We start from the raw sequence: 25,837 nt of genomic DNA, 5'->3' as shown, positions 1-25,837 counted from the left end.
TGATATGAAAGAGATCCAATTGATCCACGCCCTACCAGGCTCTCATCCTCAAAAGGCCATCATTCCATTACCATTGATCCGCTGTGTTTGTTTGTGTGTGTGAGAGGGAGATGAAGGGGGCTTTGAGAGAATGAGGCACAGCCCAGCTGAAGACTAATAAAAATTGAACCAGCCTGAAAGTGATTTCTATAAATGAGTATTTAAATAATAGCCAGGCAGCGCAGGGTTATTGGTTTTTTGAGAGGAATGGAAAATTAATGAAATTGAACCTTTTTTTTCTAGGCTACAGATAGGGCAGGTGACCAGTGTATTAGTTACAGATTAATAAAAGTATAAATTAAAGAAACCCACTGCCCTTACTATTGATATTCCTAGTAGGCAGTCTTTCATTGGAGCACATTAGTTTTCTCTGACAGACTACAGCTGCAGGGGCTCTGTTTCACAGCCTCTAAAAAGCACTCTGTGGGATAGGATTGATCTCTGTCTAAAGGGAAACATCATCTAATATTCATTTGAAATTGCACAAAGGTTACTAGCTTCATTTGCCTTCCAACTGCTATGCTGCAGCACCCAAATGTATTCCCTGGAAAATTCAGCACTGCCTTCAAGCTTTTCCTTTTTGCTATTTTTTCTTTTCTTAATTTTTGCTTTTACATCATGAAGATGCTGAAGGAAGAGGGTGTTGTTTTTGATATTGTAACTCCTTTTTGAAATGTTTTATGTCTTAATGTCTCCACAGCCCATTGGTGCTCTGAACCCCAAGAGGGCAGCGTTCTTTTCAGATCGCTATGAATCCTGGGAAGACGATCAGGTGCCAAAGTTCCACTATGGCACACATTACTCCACCTCCAGCTTCACCCTGATGTGGCTACTGCGAATTGTAAGTTCAATTTGTATTATAAAAACAATTAACAATAAAAAAAATTAAGTATCTAACGGATGTGTTAATCGATGTCATGTTTTCAACTTGGCCAGTGACTAGACAATGAATCTCAGAACTGATTCTGTACCTCTTAGTGGGGCAGGCCATGTCATGTGGACAAGAACAGCAACACATTTGTGCTAACATGTCATTGGTGTGGAAGTTCTTCAGAGTGATTGAAGAACAAAATTATAATAGGTGAAATGAATGCCACATCTGTACAGTAGTGGTGTCAAGCAGTTTAACTGAATCGTGACTAAACACTCAGCTGCTACTGCAACAGTGTTTATGTTACAGTAGCAAATCCTGTATGCCAGTTCAACCAAACCCTATATAAAATGGATTTAAGTTTGCAGTCTTTTATTGATCTGTTCCAAAACTGAAAGCGTTCCTCTTTGATTCATCTTTTCCGCCGCCAACAATTGGCACGACAATTTTGGCATAATCGGCTGAAACATGGACATGCCAACAGGTGCAACTTACTTGAAGGAAATGATAATGTGGGTTATACTAGAAATCATTTTGACTTGAATTTTATTTGCACAATAAAACCTGTCATGTAACCTGGAGGTCTATATTTTGAAACAGAATGAGCAAAGAAGAGAAGGTCCAGTAACGTACAGTTTTGGAGAAAGTATAATACAGGGTGTCCCATAAGTCTCCATACATAGGAAAAATAAACGTTTCTTGACATAAACCATTTTTATTTATATAATATGCTCTATATGACTGCCATTTTGTCGGGAACACATTTCAATGCGTGTCTGCTGAAGAACTATAAAGAAGAAATATAAAGAAATACATGTTAGAACCATATATGTATGGAATGTATTATGTCTCATATGTATGGAGACTTATGGGACACCCTGTAGATGTTTAATTGTTGGTATTTTCCCTTAATGAAATGTTTTGGATGTTGCCAATAATAGTTCTTTGAGAGAAACTAAGATTAGATTAGATTCCTTTTATTGTCATTGCAAATAAAAACAACATTTTTTTTAAAAATGAGAACCATCAAAAATTGGAATCCATAGAGAAAAAAAAAAAAAAACAGTTTATCTCTAATCTGTGAACATTTGCAATCATGGTTTGTCTCTGCCACTAATATCAGACCTAAAGCCCTGATCCAGACACTGGCCCTGCTTGTATGATAGATGCTGCATATTGCTCCTCTTCTACTGTTTCTTATTGTTGGCATTTGATGGATGATGTCATAGCAAAACGCCAAAAAAATTGCTCGCATCAAGTAGAATGTTGGCTTTTCTATGCGAATCACAGGAATCAGCAGTATATGTGATTTCATTTGTTTTTTGAAAGGCACATGTACTGTACATTGTGCAGTGGAGTGCGCTCTTTGAGAACCTTTTGGTAAATAGATGCCATCAATATTTCCGTACTGCACTCGAGGGAGAGGGAGGTTACTAAGTTTCACCACAGTGCAGTTTTCTGCTGTTATTGTCCCAGTAGCTCACTGTCTCAGCGACTCCCAGTGGAGTTACCTCATTGATCCTTGCACATCATTAGCAGGCTTACTCATAACCCGCTTCACCAGAAACCCTCACATATAACTCTCACTTAAAGATCAAACCAAACATCAGGGCATAACTGAAAACTGTTTGTGCTATAAATGTGAGCTATTTAAGTCTATTTTATGCTTATTTGTGTCATTTTGCAGTGCACCTAATCCTACTCTGTTGTTTTTACAGCATAATGACACACTGTGGGCTTACACTTACATTTTTAAAACAGATGTAGTTTACGTCATTTCAGGCTGGACTTAATTAGCTATTCACTGTATTAGTGTTGTAGATGTGACCCGACATATTGCATCTATGTCACTTGGGGGCTATTGCGTCAGGGAGACAGCTATTGATCTGTCCTAACAAGATTATACATGATTAGAAATGCATCAGTGGCATGAGTGGATTGGCTTTAGTAGCTCAGTGGGATTACAGTTATTACACTTGTTAATTTTTAGTTTCCACTTTGTTATGAGGCATTTACAACAGTACATTTTCCTTTAAATCTGAGAGTGTTTTAGAAGTAACAACCGATGCTGAAAATGTAAGCAGTTTCTGTTTCGCTAAGAGTCCATTTTTTAATTCCCAGGAGCCCTTCACCACGTTCTTTCTCAACTTCCAAGGAGGGAAGTTTGATCATGCAGACCGCACCTTCTCCTCTGTATCCCGAGCCTGGAGAAACTGCCAGAGAGACACGTCTGATGTGAAGGTACTGTATAAACACTGATACATGCACACATCCCACGATAACCCCGCAAAGTTACCTTTTTTTCTTTGTGGTTGACTTATAACAAGGTTAGAAGTGAGGGGAGATAAAGCGCTAAGCACCACAGTGGAGTAAATCTCCATCCAGCATCCTTGGAGACAAAAGAAGAAAAGGTTTAAAAAGAGTAATGTCCAGTCACTACCAATCATTGTCCCTTTGCAGTCAAAGCTTCTTGCTCTTCTGATCAAAGCGTTAGACTAATCCTCATCTGTCTCAGCCGTCTGTCTCAGATTCAGCCAGCTATAACCTTGACTTGAATCCCTGCCCGTTGGGCCCCCAAACTCTACCGAGCTGTTGGATCTGCCCTGCTACGGCTCAGGTCATTCTCATACCGAGGGCCTAAGAACTCCCAGTGCACATTTTAACTGCACTCCTAAAACATTTATGACTACAGTCAGACATTCTATGTCAAAGCCCAGTTTTGCTTGGTCTCCTGGCAGCGGGTCACTGGACGGGGGAAAAGCGGTGGTGTTGGGGGTTTTGACGCGTGATTGCGTTTACCACCCCTACCCCCCTACACACACACACCCCTTCGATAAAACATATGGATTGTGTTACTGCGTAGCTGGCCAATGCTTGATTGCGAAAGCCCAACAAGAACCCTCGTTTGCTCTCTCGGTCTAGACCTGTCATTGTGGATCAAACTGTGAGAGCTCAACTTCAGATCAAAACAAAGAAGAAATCTGGACCACATCACTTTGTTCCATGTTCAGTTTGAATTTTTGCATATTTTGAATGAAAGTCTGTCGACTTTATCCGCTTGGGCGAACACATTCATGTTCTAAGCAAAAGAGGAATTAGGGATGAGATGTTTCAATTTAGTATGTTAAGTATTCCATTTAGCTTTAGCATTTGAGCCATTGATAGTAGGCCTCCTTCCCAACCAGAGCCAAAAGCCTCAGTGTTTTCATACCCCACTGGTAAAGACGAGGTGATAATAGGTTACAACACCCAGATTCAATGCGTCTCTGGGCTGGGTGACGCTAGCATGACCCCCGGTCCCCAATCCCTTGACCCCTAGCTTCAGCCCAAAGGCATCAGAGGGGAGAGACAGGAGAGGAGAGGTTAGAGGTAGCAACAGTGGAAGTGTAGCAGAGGAGCCCAAGGGCCAAAGCCCCTTCCACTGACCCATGACAGGACAGGATTGGGGATCAGAGGGGCTGGCCTCTGACCAGGCCAGAGCGAAGGGGCCACTGCACATAATGGTCCATGCAAGGCAAGCCTCAATGTTGGAGAGTAAAGCCCTGAAGGTTCATTTGTGTGTGTGTGTGTTTGTGTATATAAATGTGTGTGCGCGCGTGCGTGCGTGTGTGTGTTCGCGCGTGCACCTCCTGCTCAAATTTACAGCAGGCGGCAGTCGGTGAACCAGGGTGAGCTGGAGGCCTCGTTAAGAGGTTGACCTTTAGTTTTAGGTCAGGTTTTGTGGAGTGAAGAGATTTCAGAAGTGAGGAAGTGCTGTGTTATTTTAAACCTGTGTGTTTGCTTGCTCATTTGATTAGAAGTTTTCACCCCAGTGGTGAGAGGTGGATGTGTAGCTTAGCTAAGCTGATGAGAGAGACTTATAATACTGTGTGAAAAATTTCTGTTTTTCTGTACTTAAATGGTGCAAAATTAAATTGTTTGACTTATTTAAAAAAAATGATTCTGAAGTTAACATTACTTTTATGCAGTGGCATTGATCATGGTATAAGAAAACTACAAAATAAAAGCAGTATGGGTCCAATATGTACCAGCGCAAGATGTGCAGTTTGGTCAGAATCAGAGCACAGTCAGTTAATGTGTGTAGGTAAATGTGGTGTATCCTCTCATGAACAAAAACAGCAACTACTCACAACATTTACATTGTTATATTTGCACATTTTTATGCTACTTTTATATTTTTAAAATTATACCTTGTTATACAGTATATCTCTAATTTGCACTTATTTCTATTGCACACTATTTTTATATATTTTTCTATTCTATTCTATTCTACATTTGGCTTAAGAACACTACATGTAGTCTGTGTCACCGGTGAAGTCCTGCCATCCCCCAGTATTGTCCTGTAATCCTACTGACACCTTTGCCAAAGTCAAACTCAGCTTTTATTACAAAGATCCTAAATCTCAGCTCTAATGGTCTTAAATGTAACTTGTCTACATCTGCACAGAAGCTGTACGGTTGCTTATTTCAATATTCTAAGTGAGCCCCATGAACACAGGAGGAATCTAAATCCACAGACTGAGGCTCAAGTTTTAGTCTGGAATCTGTGGATGCTGCTGTGCTGTCTTGTGTGCTGGCGTCCTGACACACCAGGGCATGTCATCTGGGTGTCAGCGGTGCTCCACTCAACTCTAATGTCACACTGTCAACATCTTTGTATCTCTCTGTCCATCTTGAAGGGACCAGTCAGCACTTGTAGTCACACAAGTACGCTCACAGATGTCTGAGCCACTGACAAATCCCAGCTAAACTTTCTGCTATTGCTTTGGTTTAATATATTTTACATTTCTTGACGTAACCTCCAGAGTATTGCAGTAATGTAAAACAATGTCGCAGATGTCCCCGACTGCAGTATAAGAACAGTGACGTGCTCGGTGTGTAAAGTATAGTTACAGCCAAAAGGGAAATATGCCAATAATGTCAACTGTTTACAGCAAATGATTGATTTTGCAGTCCATATATGGGCGAAGTCAGGGAAGGTTAACATCTGGTAAAACTATTTAATTACAATAATCTACACCAAACTTCTATTTGTGGGTAGGTAATTACTTATATTTTCAGGAAAATGTATTTTGAAAGGAGAGAAAAAAAAAAATTGAGGGGTTTTATGAGTGTGAATGTATGGAAAATGAGTTTTCTACCATCATTCTGGATTCATTTTATAAACTGCCATAAATAAACTAAATTTATTCCAAACACACTGATATTTGACTATTATATTACTTATGTCATATTATAAACACAGTATTTGAAATTAATAAATGCATATATCTATGCAAAATACACTTGAATATAATGTTAATATTATTTGTATGTTGTACATTTTGTATATTTAAAAAAAAAAGTATATGATAATGATAATTGAAAAAAGAATGTTTAATTTGATATTTACTTTTGTTGTCCATCCGTGATGCTGCCATTTGTCCAAACTCTTGCTTTTTAGGTATGATCAAATATATTTTTCTCTAACCAATTATTAGGTTGTAAAAATAAACAATTATTATTTTCCCCCTCACTTCCCCCTCTCTCTCTCTCTCTCTCTCTCTCTCTCTCTGTCACTTTCGTTCACACTCCCCTCTTCCCCTTTTTCCTATCACCCCTAACCAAGCTATATTGTTTAGTTTCTCTTTACATTTATGGTCTTTTTCATTGTAATATTATGTTGTCATTGTTGTTGTTTGTCATTACTCTGTCGTTGTTGTTTTTGGTTTGTTTATTTGTTTGATTTTCCCTTTGTTTATGTGTTGTTGTTTTTTGTCTACAATGTCTTGTTAACTATTACTAATAATAAAAAAAATAAATTAGGTTGTAAAATAGAGGGTTTAAGGTATACACTGAATATATTTTAGAATGAAAATGTCATAGGAACTTCACTTTTAAGAACTTTGTAATTCTTTCAAAAAACAGATGTTAATTTTTTGTCCATCTGTGATGCAGTAGTTTTTGGTATTTTTCATTTAAAAATATTTGAAACTAAATTTTGCCCTTTGAGTATGTTTAAGGTGTCATGTAGACCTCTCCAATTATGTGTAATATTTGTCTTAAACTTGTCTGGTTCAAAAGTTATGAGTCCAAAAGTAGTGGGCTGTCCATCTGTGACGCCCTTGACCTCACCCATATATTTTATTATTTACATGAAGCAGCCAAGCATCAACACAGACTGGTTCATCCTGGTGTCTGTGATTGTTATTCACATCAGTTACACCACAGCTGAGGCCAACGCTGACTTATCCACATATTTTTAAGCTCAAACTCAATCTTAACATTTGCACTCATTGTGGTGAGTTCTGCTTTGTTTGGAATGACAAATGGTTAAACATATGAAGTTACGTCTCTTGTCATAACTGCTTTTTTCTGTACTACTCTGCAGTTTGAAACACTTATAGTTGTTTAAGTCAGCCAAATAAAATCGTCACAGTTAGGAAAAAAAAAAAAATTGGCTGACTGAAAAAGGGGAAGAAAAGCTGAAAACATTTTTTATTTTTTTCTTGCCACCTAGATGCAAACAAAGGAACTGAATAGTGAAAAACCTCAGCTGAGTGCACTAGCAGAGGTTTTGATATCTTCTGTAGTGGCCAGGCACAGAAGCAGCCAGCAAACTAGCAGTCTGAAATATCATTTCCATGCAGAATTGTACAAGTCACAGAAACCCACTCTATGTTGGGACAAAGATGCACATGAGAGCACAAGCATATTCAGCTGGTTTTAGACAGGGTTCTGGTTTTTTCCTGATCTGTTTTTCTGCTCGTTGGCCCCTGGTATGAGGTCTCTGCATTATCTTTACCTCATTTTAATCTAAGCACAGCCATCTTACTTAAAACTAAATCTAAGTAAAGGTAAGGTTAGAAGTTTAGCTATACCTTGGCTAAATGCATTCAGAGTTTTACCATTTCTCCAAACCAAGGTTATAATAGTTTTGGATTTTTAATTATAGTTTAGTTTTAATTAGTTGTGACTTTTTTTCTCTTATTCGGTTAGTTTTAATTAGTTTTTAGAGCAGGTTTGTTAGTTTTTATTAGTTATCGTTTTTTTCTGAATGCTTAGTTTTAGTTTAGTTTAGTTTTAGTATTAGTTTTAGTTATTTCATATATTTTATCTTCCTCATCATCCTATTCAAAGAAATTAGTGAGGCGCGGATATGGGTTACCCTGGACACTTTATTTGGGGGTCGGGTTAGGGCGGCTCATGGACTGAGCAGAGACACAATGTACCGTACAATGTATAAATTCCCTATAGCAGGTTGAGGGGGGGTGCAATCCATACACAACGTCACTTACATGAAACAATGCGAAGATGTGCAAAGCATGAGAGGAGATGCACAAAGCAGCCAGCAGTTAAACCAGATAGAAACATATATAACCAGCTAACCAGCAGTTAAAGCTGATAGAAACATATATAAACCAGCTAACCAGCAGTTAAAGCAGATAGAAACATATATAAACCAGCTAACCAGCAGTTAAAGCAGATAGAAACATATATAACCAGCTAACCAGCAGTTAAACCAGACAGAAACATATATAACCAGCTAACCAGCAGTTAAAGCAGATAGAAACATATATAACCAGCTAACCAGCAGTTAAACCAGACAGAAACATATATAACCAGCTAACCAGCAGTTAAACCAGACAGAAACATATATAACCAGCTAACCAGCAGTTAAAGCAGATAGAAACATATAGACCAGCTAACCAGCAGTTAAAGCAGATAGAAACATATATAAACCAGCTAACCAGCAGTTAAAGCAGATAGAAACATATATAAACCAGCTAACCAGCAGTTAAAGCAGATAGGAACCTATTATAAACCAGCTAACCAGCAGTTAAAGCAGATAGGAACATATATAAACCAGCTAACCAGCAGTTAAAGCAGATAGGAACCTATTATAAACAAGCTAACCAGCAGTTAAAGCAGATAGGAACCTATTATAAACCAGCTAACCAGCAGTTAAAGCAGATAGGAACCTATTATAAACCAGCTAACCAGCAGTTAAAGCAGATAGAAACATATATAAACCAGCTAACCAGCAGTTAAAGCAGATAGAAACATATAAACCAGCTAACCAGCAGTTAAAGCAGATAGAAACATATATAAACCAGCTAACCAGCAGTTAAAGCAGATAGGAACATATATAAACCAGCTAACCAGCAGTTAAAGCAGACAGAAACATATATAAACCAGCTAACCAGCAGTTAAAGCAGACAGAAACATATATAAACCACTTATAAACATATATAACCCAGTTCATCAGTAAACCACACCTTAGCAGATATCTCATATCTTAATCATCTCCAGTTCCATTATTAGCTAACTTTGCTTCAGTTCAGTTCAGCTAGCTGTAGCTAGTAACATCAAACGTTTTTTAACATTCTAACAGGTTCCATACCTCTGTAATTGGATTAGTTTTCATCCTCCTCTTTTCTCCTCTTCTAAACTGTGCAGTTCAGGGCTTGGAAGGCCTTTTCATGGTGATAAACTCTCCAGTTTTAACCTGGATGCTAGTTCAACACTGACTCTGTCCTTTAGCTCTGCTCTGTCTCTGTCACTCACGCGCACACACACGGTACGCCAAAAAAAAAAAAAAAAAACGACCCATGTATGACTAAAGTAAACCCCAGACAGGACTGTGCTGCTTTGTCCCAGCTTTAGTCTGTATGTTCCAGGTAGAGTGGGGACCAGAAGACGACTGGAAACCACCAGTGACCAGACATGACAGACTGTGAAGTGTCCTATGGTGTCACCAGCTCAAACTGCTGGAGCCAAATAAATTAATTTCATATCAATCCGACATTGACAAAAACGAAAACGAAGGGAATTGTATCCATAATTTTTATACGTTTTAGTTAGTTTTGTAAGCTCACGATACAATTTCAGTTAGTTATCGTTTTTTTCTTTTAATTAGAGTTTTTATTAATTTCAGTTAACGAAAATGTTTTTTCAATTTTAGTTTTCGTCATTTCGTTCGTTTTCGTTAACGATAATAACCTTGCTCCAAACATTTAATTTTAACATGAATTCATCCTGGTAGTTTAGTTATCCCAACTATATAAATGAGAGGATGATGAATTTGATAATAGCAGAGATTTAAGCGCATGTTTTCATATATGAACTTCATTGTGTCTTAAAACAGCCGTAGAGCTTCTGGAAATAGATATCTTCATTTTATAAACCTTACACTGACTAATTGTCATGTGGTGATGTACTTCAGACAAAATTATTTTATTTTATATATATGTATTTATTTTATATAGTATTTTATCTTTAATTTTTTTTTGTTTTTTTTTTTTGTTTTTTTTGGGTTGACTTCATGAAACTGATGGCATCACAAAAGCAACTTATTTGGATGTTTTTAAACGTCATCTGAAGGCATTAGCCTGGAAACTTTAATTTGAGCACAAATTATTACTATTATTATTACTATTATATATTCTTATGACTACTGTTACTGTTATCACCTTATAGCTTTTATCCTGTGATTATTAAAATATGCATACATATATAATATACCTACATACAATATAATTAACTATTATTATTATTACTTTATTATTACCACCTTGCTACTTGTTTTTATCAGTACTTTACAATGTGTAATTGCCTGTTTTTTTTCAATACTCTTCTCTTTTTTTATTGTTTGTTGAGTTATTGTTTTGCTATTTTCTTGCAGTATTTCTTTTGTGTATTTTGGTATTGTGTTGCTATTGGGACCTCAGTTTCCTGAGGGGTCTGCCTAAAGGATCAATAAAATTCAATCTAATCTAGTCTAATCTAATCTAATCTAGTCTAATCTAATATAGTCTAATCTAATCTAATCTAGTGTAGTCTAGTCTAATCTAATCTAAATGCATCTTTGTGCAGAATCAGTGATCCCAAGAATACCTTTACAATTTTAACATGTGGTATGGAGCATATATAGTAACACCAACACAAAGCCCACTTTAAAACCTATAAAATTTGTGAGCTGAACTGAAAAAATGTTGAGTCAGTGACAAACCTGAGTTAGTGTCCCGTGTTTTACCAGAACAAATAGTGGAAAACTCTTACGGAAGGCTATCTCATGAGGCTTTAATAAGTGTTATACAGAATTTAAAGACAACGGACAGCATACAACTATATGTCTGAGTGTCATAAAATAAAACAAACATTTATTAATATTATTATTATTATTACATCTTCAAAATAAAGCAGTTGGATAATAGAAGTTGTTAAAACTAATGTTTGAATGCATTTAACCCAGGTTTGCATAAACTTCTGACCTCAAATGGAGATGCAGCTTGCAGTCTGTCACACCACATAAAAACTCTTGAAGCTGGTTATTCCTACTTCTTGTTTCTAATGATGGAAATAATGCCTTTGTCCTTTTTAACACATCTCTTTCCCTTCCCCTACAGGAGCTGATCCCAGAGTTCTATTACCTCCCTGAGATGTTTGTGAACGCCAACACTTACAACCTGGGAGTGATGGAGGATGGCACTGTGGTCTCAGACGTAGAGCTTCCACCTTGGGCCAAAAGCCCTGAGGAGTTTGTACGCATTAACCGCCTGGTAAGAATCATAATACTACTACTGCTATCCAGTGGTTAAAGTGGCTTTTGTGAGGAGGGGGAGCCCTTGTGTAGAATACTATCAATGATCATCTTATTTCAGGAGCGTCTACATTTTATTGCCCACAACTTATGTAATACAGGTTTTTTTGTTGGGTTTTAATGTGTAGGCTGTGATTGAATAGTTATCTAAGCAATGAGGATATTAATACTTTCAATTTATTATCTTTTTGATTTTATCATGCATCAATAACAAGTTATTTATTTGCACATTACAAAGCTGCATGAAGAAGATAAAATGCAGTTACAGCAGATACATTGAGCAGTAATTTATTCCTCATACAGTTCAACTTCAGATTGTCAGAATACAGCGACATGTAAAAATGAATTAAAATGAACTTAATTTGGCTTTCAGTCATACCAGGATTCAAACCCTGGTCTCCTGCACCACAGTCTGTAGTGTTACCTATTAAAGCTATCCAACCATTGACATAAATAGTAGTAATATCACCTAATGAGCTACCCATCGACTTATGTATGTATATCATAATACTGGAAGATCTCAGAGTGTGTGTGTGTGTGTGTGTGTGTGTGTGTGTGTATCTGCACAGTTCTGAGAAATTGAGACATTTTTAACTGGCCAGTTTACAATACAATACAATATGGTACACTTTATTGTCCCCTTAGGGAAATTTGTCTTGGCCTCCAAGATGCAATCACATAACCCACACAATTTGGCACCTACAGTTGAGGAATTGTCCCATCTCCACATTAAATACCTCGGCAACTTGATAAGACCAACATTTTTGGAGATAGTAGTAATTTTGGAATACAGTAGCCTTATAATCACATTTCTCGGTTGACCGGAAGCGCAGTACCACACTGCATGACGGGAAATAAAGTTATAAACAGGAACGACACATTTACTAACTTCAGTCCCTAGATATCTGTGTTAATATGATCCCTGGTTCCCCACGGGTCGAAGCACTAGTTAATATATAGTGGTGGTAGATTATTTTGTCTAGGTTATTTTAAAAGTAGCCAAAAGAAGCCAAAAAAAGTGTGGGCAACCCTACAGTAGGCTCTAAAATTGTAGGGTCCATTTAGAATAGATCATGGTTGAGATGAGCGGTGCACTGATGTTGACATACTGAGATACTAGAATCATCAAATGCAAATGTAACTGCTATTTACTATTGACTACTACTATCAATAATAATAATAATAATAATATAGTAATAATGAGTGTCCCTGTTTAAGTATCATCAAGCATTACACATGTCCATCCCCAGTAGTTGTAACATCCACCTGACATGTATAAGGTGTCAAATAGGGGAGGCTTTATGTTAAACTCTGTCATTTAACTATTTAACCCCTGAGACATTATTTCAGTGAAACAGGCTGTTTGGAATTTGCAGAGATCTGGCAGTTGTTTGGCTTTACTGTGTATTTTAGGGTCTAAACAGAATGGAATAACAGAAAAAGACAAAGAGAGGAATTGAAGTTTGGCAGGTTTTTACTAAATTAGGCACTCAGAATGTACATCAATGAGAGATTTAAGATGTTGAACATGATCTGTGAACTGGAATACACCAAACAATAACAAGTATATTTGAATTTTGACCCAGTAGTTTTAGTTTTGGGGCTCTTTTTTTTTTTTCTAAATCAGTCCACCTGCTTTTTGGCACCTGGTTGTACTCCACAAAGCAGTTACACGGTCAAAAGTCAGTAAAAAGAATAAAGGAAAATCACAACAACAGTGCAAACAACAGTAAAAACAAAAAAAACAACAAGGAAAACCGTATAGAAAAAGGACCAAACTGTTTATTTTTATTGTGAGTCTGTCTCACTCACTGCTCTATATTTTCCCTAATTACTCAGGTGGCAGGAGGTGCATAGAGCATGCTCAGACGTCTATGAAAAGAACAAGGTCTATTCTATTAACGTGTTTTGAAAATTTTCCTATCGAGCACATGGTTGAATTTTTAGGAATATTTAAAATAAATCATACGTTCAGAACGCTCACCACAGACACGTCTGGGGTTAAAGGGTTAAAATCTGTGGCTTCCGCTACTTCCCTCATAGATACAAGCACACACACTCCAGTCCCTTTGCCATGTCTGTCAGACTAACTGAACTCTTAAACGAGCCCCTCCCTTTGCTAGCTTATCTGAAAATGCTAATTCGAAGAGACAGTGTTATTTCCTGACCGTCTCACAGCTCTTCCTGTTACCTGAGCCTCCCGTTCCTTCGACATGCCCCAGCTCTCCGATTGCTGTGTTGGCAAAATGATCCGACATGACCTCTCCTTTCTATCACTATCCTCCTCCCTCCTCCCTGTCCTGCTCCGTGTGTGCGTGTGTGTGTGTGGGCAGCTGTGCTTGTGTGTAGAGTGATGATGCATTATCCTGTTTCTGATTTCTCCTTCCCCTCAGCCCAAAGCAGAAATGATCTGTGTATATGCATGTCGGACGCTGTCAGGTTTGCTGTCATATTTTCATTGTAGATGCTTTCTCCTCTTTCAAAGACACATACACATATACGCATTACTTGGGGAAAACAAGGTAACTCTTTGGATCAGATTACCTTGCTCTGCCCGAGAAGGTCATAAAGCACCAGATAGATTTACTGTTTCTGATGAGTCTTGCTGGAATGACTTGTCATCTTTACGTCTAGTCCTTTATCTTCAAAAAGTTTTTGCACAGTCACTGAATAGTAAAAGGTCAAGCTCTTCTTATTAACTAGTACAAAAAAAAACTGTCTCGATAAAAAACCTAAATATCTGAAATATGCTAACAAAACCGTAGGTTTTAATTGTGGCAGTATTTTTGTTCAAAATCTCTTCTGGCGCTTGACTTTTTAATTCTGTCACAGTCCACTTTCCCTTTGTAACGGGCTGTCCACAGATCAAGACCTTAATTATCGTTAAAATTGATAAATAATCCTTAAATCTGACACTTAAAGGTCTTAAAAATATATATATTTTCAGAAATTTGTCACATTTGTCATTATAATTTAGCATGCTAACATGACGGAAATGGGAATGAGTGGAGCTACCAGTAATCCTTCATAGGTGAAGGGGTTCAGGAATGAGTTTAGCAGCTTGAATGTCAGAGGCAGACACATTTGTCATGGAGATGTACTGTTATTTTGAATGGAATAAAATAGAAAGTGTACAATGAAATTAGGAATACTACTCTAGTCAGTGCAAATGATATGAAGTAAAAAAAAAAACAAAAACATAAAAATCAATACATCAGAAAAGAGAAAAGAATAGAGCAAATGTAAAATTCCCAAAAAAGTAAAACAAGAAAATAGAATATGGAAATTAAAAAACTAAAATAAGACTAGAACTAAAGGTAAAATACAATGAAAAGACATAAAATATGAATAGACACAATATTTGAAGTATGTATATCTATGAATATTGACAATATTAACAATGTATATGTCTGTGTAAGTCTATAAAATCAGCATCTTAACCAAAGATGCTGTGAAAAATATCTCAGTCATTTCATCCAAAATCTCATCAAAAATAAATTTGGCTCCCTCAAACATGCAGATACTCTGATGTATATGTTGTTGTTTTTTTTTTAATAAAAGCAGCTGTGGCTTTCTGTGTGCCCAGTAGTAATGAGTGCTGATGAGGCTGGGTGTGCTCTGTGACCTGTTTAGTCCTGTGGTGGGCTCTGTTAACCAGCCTGCTGATATGACCAAGCCCCTGTCATTAATCACACACTTGTCTCCCTTTGGCTGTCAGCGTAGCCTGGGCCAACGTGGATGGCATGGACTCGGCATGGTGTGGTCCTCAGAGAGCTGAGGCCTGGAAATAGTGTGGTAAATACTAAAATACCAGAATATAAGACACCAACCAACAGACTTTGTTGAACAATTTTCATAACTGGCATACATTTAATGGACTTATTAATAGTGAGAATAATTGTTACAAGCTTAAGAGGTTTTCATATTTTATTCATTGACATAAAATAATCTAAATGACCCATTTGTAAATGTTGAAACTTCCATGTGCTAAACTGTACTGAACGCAGTTACCCAGTTATCTTAATGAGATTGAGAAAACAATAAGCTTGGTCAACGTGATTCTAAATTAGCATTTGTCCTTTTAAGCAATTGAACTTTGTTTTGTCATATATAACCAGATACTGTGTTTATTTGTCTGTAATGTATCAAAGTTTTTTGTGTGTTGGGTCTTGATTTAGTTTACCTATGTCTGTGCTGCTCTCTTGGTCCAGATCGCCCTTTGAAATTAGATTTTTAATCTCCATGGAAATTTCACCTGGTTTATATAAAGCAGGGGTGTCCAATCCTGGTCCTCAAGGGCCAGTATCCTGCATGTTTTAGATGTATCCCTCTTCCAACACACCTGATTCAAATGATAAGCCTATCATCAAGCTCTTCAGAAGGCTGATAATGACCGTCAGATGTGCTGGAAGAGGGAAACATCTAAAACATGCAGGATACTGGCCCTCGAGGACCAGGATTGGACACCCCTGACGTAAAGGATGTGTATATTAAGGCTATATACAATAGCTACCTCTACACAGAGATCCTGGAAAAAAGGTAAGATGGTGATCCCACCTTTTTGCCACCATTGACCGATTTCCACAGCCAAGTCAAAGGAGTAACAGAGGTGAGACAGGCTGGACTTTTACGCAGCGGACCTGTGTTCTGGAATCAAAGGGATGGACAAAGGACATAAAACTTGCACGTCAGAAATACCCCAAGCATAGTGGTGTTGCTAACATCTCCAGAGTCTTTCACTGTTCCACCAATGTTAGCATGGATGGAGTCCTCCTCCCAAAGTGACAACAGCTCATGGATCTTGACGTCTCCTCAGTTCCACATCTTTCTGGTTACGCTGATATGTTTGTTTACTGTACACAACCCACGATCATTTATAAGTCCCCTGGCACAGGTGTCACACATGCAATACGTCATCAAAACGACACCTTGGTTGCGAAACGAGAGGTGTTCCTTTTACATAGCGTTCTGGAATCAAGATTCCACCTTTGCCACTGCTCTGTTACTACCTTCAGAGGCATTACAAAGCTGTGACAGAGGTGGAACCAAATGATCCCACCACCACCATATCCTGTTTACACAGAATAAAGGCAAAATATTCCCATAACAGAAGTGCTGTGTAAAACGGGCTAATGAGACTATTACATTTACATCCACTTTGCCCTGTGGTCTTGTAGACTTTTGTAACTTATCAGTTTGTAGAATTACCAGTTTAGAATATTGTAAGTAAGTGAAATTAAATCAAAGGTTGGAGGCTAGTTGGAGTGAAGGTGAAGTCATGCAATAGTGTTGTACTTTTTTATTTGTAGTCTAAAGTTAGGATTTTACTACAATTGCATTTAAAAATCAGAAATATGGTTTTCATTTAAAGTATGAATATGTAAGTTTTTCCACCTGATCTTATTTTATTCAAAAACCCACTTGAAAAATCAAATTGGCTTTCTGTTATGCTAACTAAGTCAATGCTAACTTCCAGGTTAGCCTACAAATATACATGACACTGCACTCGATTGTTAGGCTTTTACTTGAAGTGTTATCTTTTACAGCGTGTTTAGGTGCAATTTTACCCCTTTGTCCTTTTGCTTCTTTTGCAGAAAGCATCTTTTAATTGTTGCGTTACAGTTTGCACACCATTCTCATCTACCTCGGCTCCCTCAATTTCCTTCCATCTTTTCCTTTGTGTCCAATTTAGTACAGCAGAGGCCATTTGGACTTATCCAAATGGTCTGCACACACGCACAGCAGCATACTAGTTAGTGCTTTCAGCCTGATAAAATTTCACTCTGTGGTTTCTTGCTTTACTGAGTGCAAATTGAGATATTGATCGGGCATGCAGTTAAAGCCAGCAAACAGGTGTAGGTGAGCAGAAATATAATAAGTCTGTAGGTTTTCTGAGGCTTCACAAGAGGACCAGCAATGTGAATCTGCTGTTTTATCACCAGTTTTCACTACTCCAATCGAATAATTATTGTCAGATTTATTAATTTCCTACATTCGCTGGTATGACCTGATAAATAATTCAGATATGTTGTGTAAAGTCTTTGTTAGCAATGGAATTTTGCTGGTTTATACTGTGAATAAATAGAAGTGGAGACATAGGGCAAACGACAATCGACAGGAAAAATTAAAAAAAGAGAATGGGCCGAGGACAAGGTAGAGGGAGGGATGTGTGGGAGGACAGGTCTCTGGTCATGACAGATAGCTGGCATTAGAGGGTGTCAGCTGGCAACTGTGGTACTGTTGGGAGAGGGATGAGCATGGTGGAGAGCAGAGAGAAAGAGTGAAGGAGTTAATGGGCTGTTTGGCTCTCTTTAGCTTGTCTGCTGCTAATGGCCCAGCAACACAAGGATAGACAGCAGGAGAGGACACGCAAACACACGCTAATGCTCGCACGATGGCAAACACACATGCGCCTGCTGTCTCCACTCTGGTTATGAGCCCTAGATGATTAACAGCTAATTAGGGCCCAATCTGGAAAGGCCATTAAAAGCCTCTCACAGTAAAGGATTGTGCTGCTGTGCAAAACGGCAGCTTGTTTTTGTTTTGAGTGAGAGTTGCATAGTTGTTAAAAAAAAAAAAAAAGAAGTAAACATTATATCAAATTATAGCTCGGTTTATATTGCCCTACAGTAGAGTCATAAATCATTTTCAAACAGGGGTGTCAAACATAAGGTCCGCGGGCCAAAACCGGCTCCCCAAATGGTCCAATTTGGTCTGCAAGATTAATTTGTGCAAAAAAAATGACACAGAACATTAAACGTCAAGGATATCGAACTTGTTTTAGTTCAGAGGTTCAATGTGATCTCAAGTAAAATGATAAGTATTGATGCTCCAGATTTTCCCCTTGGTTTAATGTGAAAATAGTAAAATTACATTATGAAAATATTTACATTTTTCATAATACAGTGTGAATAACCTGAGCAAGTATGAACAACCTGAAATTTCTAAAGAAAAGCAGTCAATTTTTAACCATTCTACCTGTTGTATTGTTGAAATTGCACTTATTTTTCTGAAGAAATTTCAGAAGTATACGTGGTAGTTCAGGTTATTAATATTTTGATAATGCAAGTGTACTTTTTCCCCACTCTAAAACAGTTATTATCTATTGGTTATTATGCTATTACTGTACTGATCTGGCTCAGTTTGAGCTGTATGTGGCCCCTGAACTATAATGACTCTCACGACCCTGTCTTAAAGTGTAATGCCACTGTTGGCCACTAGATGCTGGCACCCAAAAATGTCATCTTCTCTCAAGAATTACTGAGTCTTTTTTTTTTTTTAACAATATTAAATCTGATGTCATTTACTACATTTGGACCCTCTAACAGTCTCAGTGTTTTAGGGTTAACTGTCGGCTTCAGTGTGAGCTGCATGGACTGTGACTGACAGGTGTGATCCTGAAAGACCATCCAAGCATTTTTATCATGCAGATAATTTCATAAAGTTTAGTGTTACCTAATTTTATCCTACTAGCATAACTGAGTGACCTAAGCTAATTAATGATGTCCCGATCTGGACTTTTTTGCTTCCCATCCGTTTTTTTTTTTGTTGTTGTTTTTTTTGGGGGGGGATTAGTTTTGCCAATACCATACCAATACGGATCTGATATGTACTTTTTACAATGAAATTTTGATTTAAATTTGGAGTCATTATTTAGAGGTTATTATGCTATTATTTTACTGGAGATCACAATTGGGCTAAATGTTGAACCTGAACTAAAACAAGTATGATACCTTTGACTCTTAATAACTTTAGTGTAATTTTTGCACTTTCCAAATTCATACTGTGGGCCAAATTCGAACCTTATATTTTCCATTGCTGTAGTGCATCTATAGACAGGTCTGTCCAGGTATTATATGGGGGTACGTTTGGTGCTGTGCATTAGTGACGTGAAGCGGGTTCCTCATGGGTCGGGTTGGGGCGGGTCAAAAGAATGTAAGTTTATTTGCGGGGTTTGTTGGGTTTGGTCAAATAATTCCACAAAAGCCCCGCGGGCTGAAAAAAACCTGACTCGCACATCACTACCGGACAAGCGCAGAGTGAAAGTGAAACTTATAGAAGCTTTACTAAGTCCTCTAAGTCCTCTTTTCCCTACCTCCGGAAACTGTAACTAACCCTAACCGGGCCCAGATTGGCCCATTATCAGGGCATCCCTAAAGCTAAAAAACACAACTATCATATCTGTAAGTTTTTACATTCATCAGGTATTTCATTACATTTAACTTAATATGTTTAAGTTAGCAGTACTGTTACCGTGGCAACATTTTTCCCAGTTCCATCATTTTATCTTTATTTGGTCACTTATGGGTCCAAAAACCTAAATGCTGATAGCTAAAATGAACAGCTGAGCCCTCATAATGGTTGTCCACAAACCAACTGGCTATGTCCAATTCTTTTACATAGTCTGTGGTTAGCGATTTTTGTAAAAAAAAAACAAAAAAAAACACACATAATAAATTGGCTGCAATTGTGTGCCTCCACAGTTTATTGTCTGAACAGTGAGATTTTACACAGACTCAGTGGAGTCAAAGCACCTCAGCATCTTAAGACAAGCGTGCACCGTTACCATACTAAAGTGCCTACAGTGTACTTAAAGGCTTGCTTGTAAAGACACACTCCCTTTTTCTTGGTCCATCACACACCCACACACACACATACATGAAGAGACGTCGGGGTCTTGAGGCAGCATGCCACAGAGATCAGGGGCTGCTAGTTGTTTTTACCACGAGGTCGGAGGAGAGGTTAAGAACTTGATCCCTCCTCCACCAGATAACAACATGTCTCTGGGCACTGTCAGCCTCTCTGACATTCCACTATATATGAGCATGCCTCACTGCTAAGGTCTGCTAACCATTAGTGTGATAGCAGGTGATGGTGTGTGTATGCTTGTGTACTTGTGTGCACATCAATGTTTACCTGCGCTGTCATATGTCCAGGTTTTTACTAAGGCTGCTGATATGGAGCAGTCTAAACCACAGTCTGTTATAGCAGACACCTCCTGCAGAGAATAATCTAAGAGCAAACACAGTCAAGGAATAAGATTTAAGAGGCGCTGCTTTACACATTAAAGTATCATGCACAGCTCACAAAATACACACTATAAAATACGAAGCATGGAGGTATAAATGCATGTTTATTTTTAAGAAGCATATGCGAGAACACAGAGGTTTGTCCAAAGTATAAAAATTTTGCATGGGTATTGAACTCATTTTAGTTCAGGGCAGCATGCAGCCCAATTTGATCTCAAATAGGCCTGATACGTAAAATAATAACGGTGAAATAGTGAAATTACATAATGAAAATTGTAGTGGTCAGGGAGGCCTTCGCGAGTCAGACGAGTTGAAAATATTGACTCAAAACAGCTCTTTATTGTCACACTACACATTTAATGTTTACAGGGAAGCTCAGACATTCTTCACATGTTCCATAAACACCTTTTTGTGAGGAAGAAGTAAATAAAGGATTTGAGAGTCCCAACTCAAAACAAAAACAGCGTATCGCAGTTAGCAACGTCTGACCTCGAGGTGTACAGGTTACGTCCTCACGTCGATGTGCGTCACCATAATAATCAGAAGTATTTAAAGCAACAGTACACAGAGAGGCCATCATTACAAAATGTTTACATCTACAAAGTTTCCTTAAAAATATTAATAGCATGATCAATCTGGTATGTCTTAAGAAAAATAAATACAGTTTTAGCAATATTATATGTCTGCTTATTTTTTAACACGTGCATTACAACGTACAGTTCACAGTGGATCTATAAATACACAAAACATTTAGTAACAGGCAGAATATTGTTAAAATTCCCCTTATTTCTCTTGAGACATTTCGTGTTGTTCAAATTTGTTCAGGGTATTCACATTTTTTGTGAAAGGACAGTTTGTAAATGGAAACATTTTCATGTAATTTGACTTTTTGACACTAAAACAAAGAGGAAAATTTGGGAATGTTATTATTTATAGGTTATTTTGTTAGTGTTTTACTGATCTGACCCACTTGAGATCATATTGGTCTGTTTGTGGAACCTGAACTAAAATGATTTTAACATCCTTGATTGTCAGTATCTTCAGGATAATGTTTGCTTTTGACAGATTCATCCCAGGGGTCACATTGGATCCTTTACCGTGCTGGTTTTCATAAGTTTAAGACCTGTGCTCTAAAGAGTGTAATATAAGATGCAATAACAAAATGAAATGATACATGTATTTTTGTTGTCACACAATACATTGCTATCTTCCGCGGAGTCGGGTATCTTTGTTACCTTTTTGTGAACTATACTTTTGTTTTTCCCATGAAAGGTGAGGATATGACCTCTGTCTGGTCCATTTCAACTCTAAAGGCCCATTTGTTGCTCTGTAGTTCACATGTTTGGTTCCTTTCAGTCATCTGCGCTCTTGGAGTACTGCTGACAGACTAGCAAACCACACACATGGGAGAGACGAGCAGCACATTACTTTCGGCCTTTTTCCCCCTTTCAAGCATCAATTCACTCAAAGCTGTGACACAGACATCAGCTAAACTGCCCTCACAGAAGGAGAGAGACTGTCCTGTTGTTGAATGGGCAACTCCAACTGAGTGATGGGTCTGAATCTGATACTGAGAGGATTGACCAGAGGTCACCACATGGGTTAAGCCATCACTGTAAGCAGGACATTTCTGCTCAATAATGCTGAAGTCCTTAGCTCCTTGATGTCAGAACAGCAGTAGCTATTGAGGTTTTATTGGCCAGATTTCCATACACCTGACATACTGGTGGTGTCTTGAGCAATCAGCATCAGAGCTTCTGAAACAGGCACATGCAGTGGGGTTTGTACTGTAGGTGGAATAACAGGCATTATAAGGTGGTACTTTGGTTGCATGTGCTAATGGTCCGCTCTGGACGTGGTCAGTTCTGTCTGAGGTTCAAGGGGGGCTCAGCTATGGGACAGTTATATTCAAATCACATCTCAGTCTACCTCACTTAGTCAGTTTAAGTTTAGGCTTAGGACAGATCTGATTCAACAGTTTTAATATTTCTCATACACACACTCTCCCACCCTTACACACACTTACACATACTTTTTTTTCTTTTGTTCTCTGTTTATATTTTTGTTGTACTTTGTATATTATTGTTTTATTCCTATTGTCTTTCTTTAAGCTAATGCTGTAATGAGGTGAGGTTAATTTTATAAGCCCCACAGGGTTTTCTGATGTCACCTGGACAATTTGTTTCTTTGTTTGTCTTAATGTTTGATTTGTTGTTGTGCAAAATAAATTTAAAAAAATTAAAATACTTCAGATGCATGGCCCATCAAGGACTACTAATCTAATCAATCAGTTGCTCCGTCTTTATCCATCCATCATCTGGGAATATTTGTGTCCATAGTTATCTGTTTTTCAGTTGGATGAGCCTGCGACTTTATTTTCAGAGTGCTTCTGTCAAATGCATATTGCTCCAAGGTTACAAAACCCATTTCTCCATCAGGGTACAACAGTAAGGATTTCCCACATGCCCAGGGGCAATAAAATGCTGCATCAAAACTTGTAAATCTAGAAACTCGCTTGCTCAGATGGGCAAGTTGTAAAAATGAATTAAACATGTAATTTTTAATAGAAGAAGCATCTCTATTGAAAGTTATACATCTGCAGTAAAGAATGAGTAACTTTTCAGCTACTCTGGAAAAAGGAGTTCAGCATGTGGGCAGAACCTCAATTATGTATTGCACAGTTTACCGCAAGGTCGAGAGAAACGATTAAACAGTGTTGCTTTTCAAACAGTGTTGTTTTTCAAATGCATGTCAAGTTTCCAAAAATGCTAGTAAATGAAACAGTTTGTATAAAAGAAGGATAATTTGGCAAGTAGACCCTCTTGCAAAAATGTTGACCCAAAAACACTGAACCAGTCTTTTACTTTTACTTATACTCCAGAACAATTAGCTAAAATGAGGGAACCTGTCATATCGCTCTTCAAAGTCACAAGAGTCGTTTACCAAATTTCAGATCAGGCTCCGTGTCTCCTCTTTTCCTGCAACATTTACAAGCTTCAAAAAGTTAAACTATAGAAATCACAACTTTATTTTGAGGGTCTTTTTTTTTTTGTTTGTTTAACTTTGCAGAGACAATAGACAAAAAAACCCCACCTACCTATGGAGAAATCCCTTAATTTTTACTTTGTGTAACCTGCAAGTCACTTATTGATATTTGTGACCATATCTTCCCCACTACATGATTTACAGGGTTTCTGCAGGTCATTAAAAAGCATTAAATGTCAATAGATTTTGTGAAAATTAAGGCCTTAAATGGCATTAAAAAGCATTAAATTCGATGTTCAGAGGCATTAAAAAATTAAATACACTTGATCCACGATTTATTTTGATTATATAAACATTTAATAATTTTGATCAGAAGTATAGTGTAATGATTGACAGGTGGAACGCTTTAATTGGCTATTGTTTATGGCCGATAAACAAAGTCACAACACCGGATGCTTGGAATACAACGTGCTGTGGCCAAAGAGCGGAGGGAATATTAGCAAAAGTCAGAAAAATTGGAAAATTCAAAAGTCAGTAGAAGTAATTGGAGGAGGAACTTTTCAGAACCTGGTTAAAGCCTGTCGAAGGTAAACTGTCATAAAAATATATATAAAACTTTATCTGCAGTTGGACATAGGCATTAAATTTGTTTAAAGTGGCATTAAAAAGCATTAAATTATTTGCGGATACCTGCAGAAACCCTGATTTATGTGTTGTTGGGGTTTTTTTTCAACATAGCACACAATGAAAATACCTGATGTTATTTTAATTTGGCCGTGAGTGATGATTGTGTCGGTTTGTAGAATCCCACACTTGACTTTACAGCTGTTGCCGTGTCGACCCCGCAGTAATCCTGCCAGTAGAGGTAAACATCTACATGACTGCTCAGCGCGAACAGACAAACGTCATTTTAATATGAGAAAAATGACCTTTACCCTCCAAACCCTTTTTACTTACCCTATCTCCCCCCCTGTGAAAGTCATTCACTGAACTTTGTCATTTTCATTCGCTGACAGTTTCTCACACTTAGCACCACTATGTCATCAGGCCAGTCTAGTCCAGTATCGACCCAGGTTGCGATCAAGTTAGGGGAAGTTTGTTTTCTGCTTTTGACATCAGATAAGATGAGTTACAAGAGTGTACTTTGCAGCCAACACTCCGAAGTTTTTTTTAGAAGATTTATTTATTTGCACATCATAAAACAGCAAAAGAAAAATAAAAAAAAACAACATTCAAACAAGTAACATAATTGTGCAGGAGAGGATAGAAGGCAAAAAAGGCTTATGTGAATACCTCCCTGGAAATAAACAATACACGGGAAAAAAAAAAAGAGAAAAAAGAATTAAAAATACGATATAACTGAAATAATTAAAGTAAAAACAATAAAAATACAAATACAAATCAAATGATATACAGCCTTACATTTTTTCATGAATTAGAGTCCTTTTTAAATAATGATAAAGAAGACATTGATTGAAGTTGAGGTCGTACATTCTCTGTAAACCATTTTAAAATACTGTATGTCATTGTTCAGAATTTTCCAAGGGGTTTGTGTGCAAAAATTCTGAGACAGAACAGCGTACAAAAGACGTACAGTAAGCGCGTCCTGCATTTTTTTTTTCCCACAAGACACATAACCAGACATGGTAGCTCCCAAGCTCAGACCACCGGCAACACAAAGTCAGAGATCGCGGCTGTTTATATTCACCTCTCATCTGCACCGCGCTCTCTGATCAGACACCCACAGGGACGTACATAGCGGCGTTCCCACCAACCTCCATGTCTTACTCTCGCAGGAACCCCACAGGAATTCATGTGTGAGCTGAGGTAAACCACTGCCAGGCCCGGTCACTAACCACTAAGATATACTTACGCACTTGTGAATGACTGAGTGAGTGAAAATCTTATTGTCGTCTAGCCCAGCGTGGCCTTGTCTTTCTGGACACAGTTTACCATGTTAGCCTAGCGCTAATCTGTTCCCCCGGTGTCTCCACTGAAAGCCTTGTTGTTGGATGGGAACTTGCACGCGGGGTGGGGGGGTGGGGGTTATCTGGCTAATGTCAAGCAGCGCTCACTGTAGGGGTATTGTCATGCATAAGGGCAGACATGTTTACTGTGTGCTCAGTGTTTTACGAGCTGACCCCCTCCTTCAATCCTCCTTTTCCAGTTCACCCTTTTCCCTTGTCCTTCTCCCCCTCCTCTTCAATGACGTAATGGAGGAGGCTGATGAGAGCCTGAGAAATGGGATGATCTACTGCCGCTGACATTCTCACTTGCTAATGTTGTCCTTCTCCCTTTTCCTGCAACTCCTCCACGCTTTCGTTTTACTTC

The 25,837-nt window shown here is 38.0% G+C and overlaps 1 protein-coding gene across 9 annotated transcripts in view; it reads left to right on the top strand.

Moving 5' to 3' along the window:
- Positions 1-25,837, top strand: part of lrba (LPS-responsive vesicle trafficking, beach and anchor containing) — a 300,517-nt gene that overhangs the window by 223,112 nt on the left and 51,568 nt on the right. For all 9 annotated transcript variants that reach the window (XM_030140902.1, XM_030140903.1, XM_030140920.1 and 6 more), the window contains 3 exons: positions 740-880; positions 3,032-3,151; positions 11,299-11,451. In XM_030140902.1, the coding sequence (XP_029996762.1) occupies positions 740-880; positions 3,032-3,151; positions 11,299-11,451 (414 nt within the window). The remainder of the gene's footprint in view (positions 1-739; positions 881-3,031; positions 3,152-11,298; positions 11,452-25,837) is intronic.

Source organism: Sphaeramia orbicularis, chromosome 1, assembly GCF_902148855.1.
Source record: "Sphaeramia orbicularis chromosome 1, fSphaOr1.1, whole genome shotgun sequence".
In the NCBI taxonomy this organism is placed as follows: Eukaryota; Metazoa; Chordata; class Actinopteri; order Kurtiformes; family Apogonidae; genus Sphaeramia; species Sphaeramia orbicularis.
This window is presented reverse-complemented; position numbering and strand designations above follow the sequence as displayed.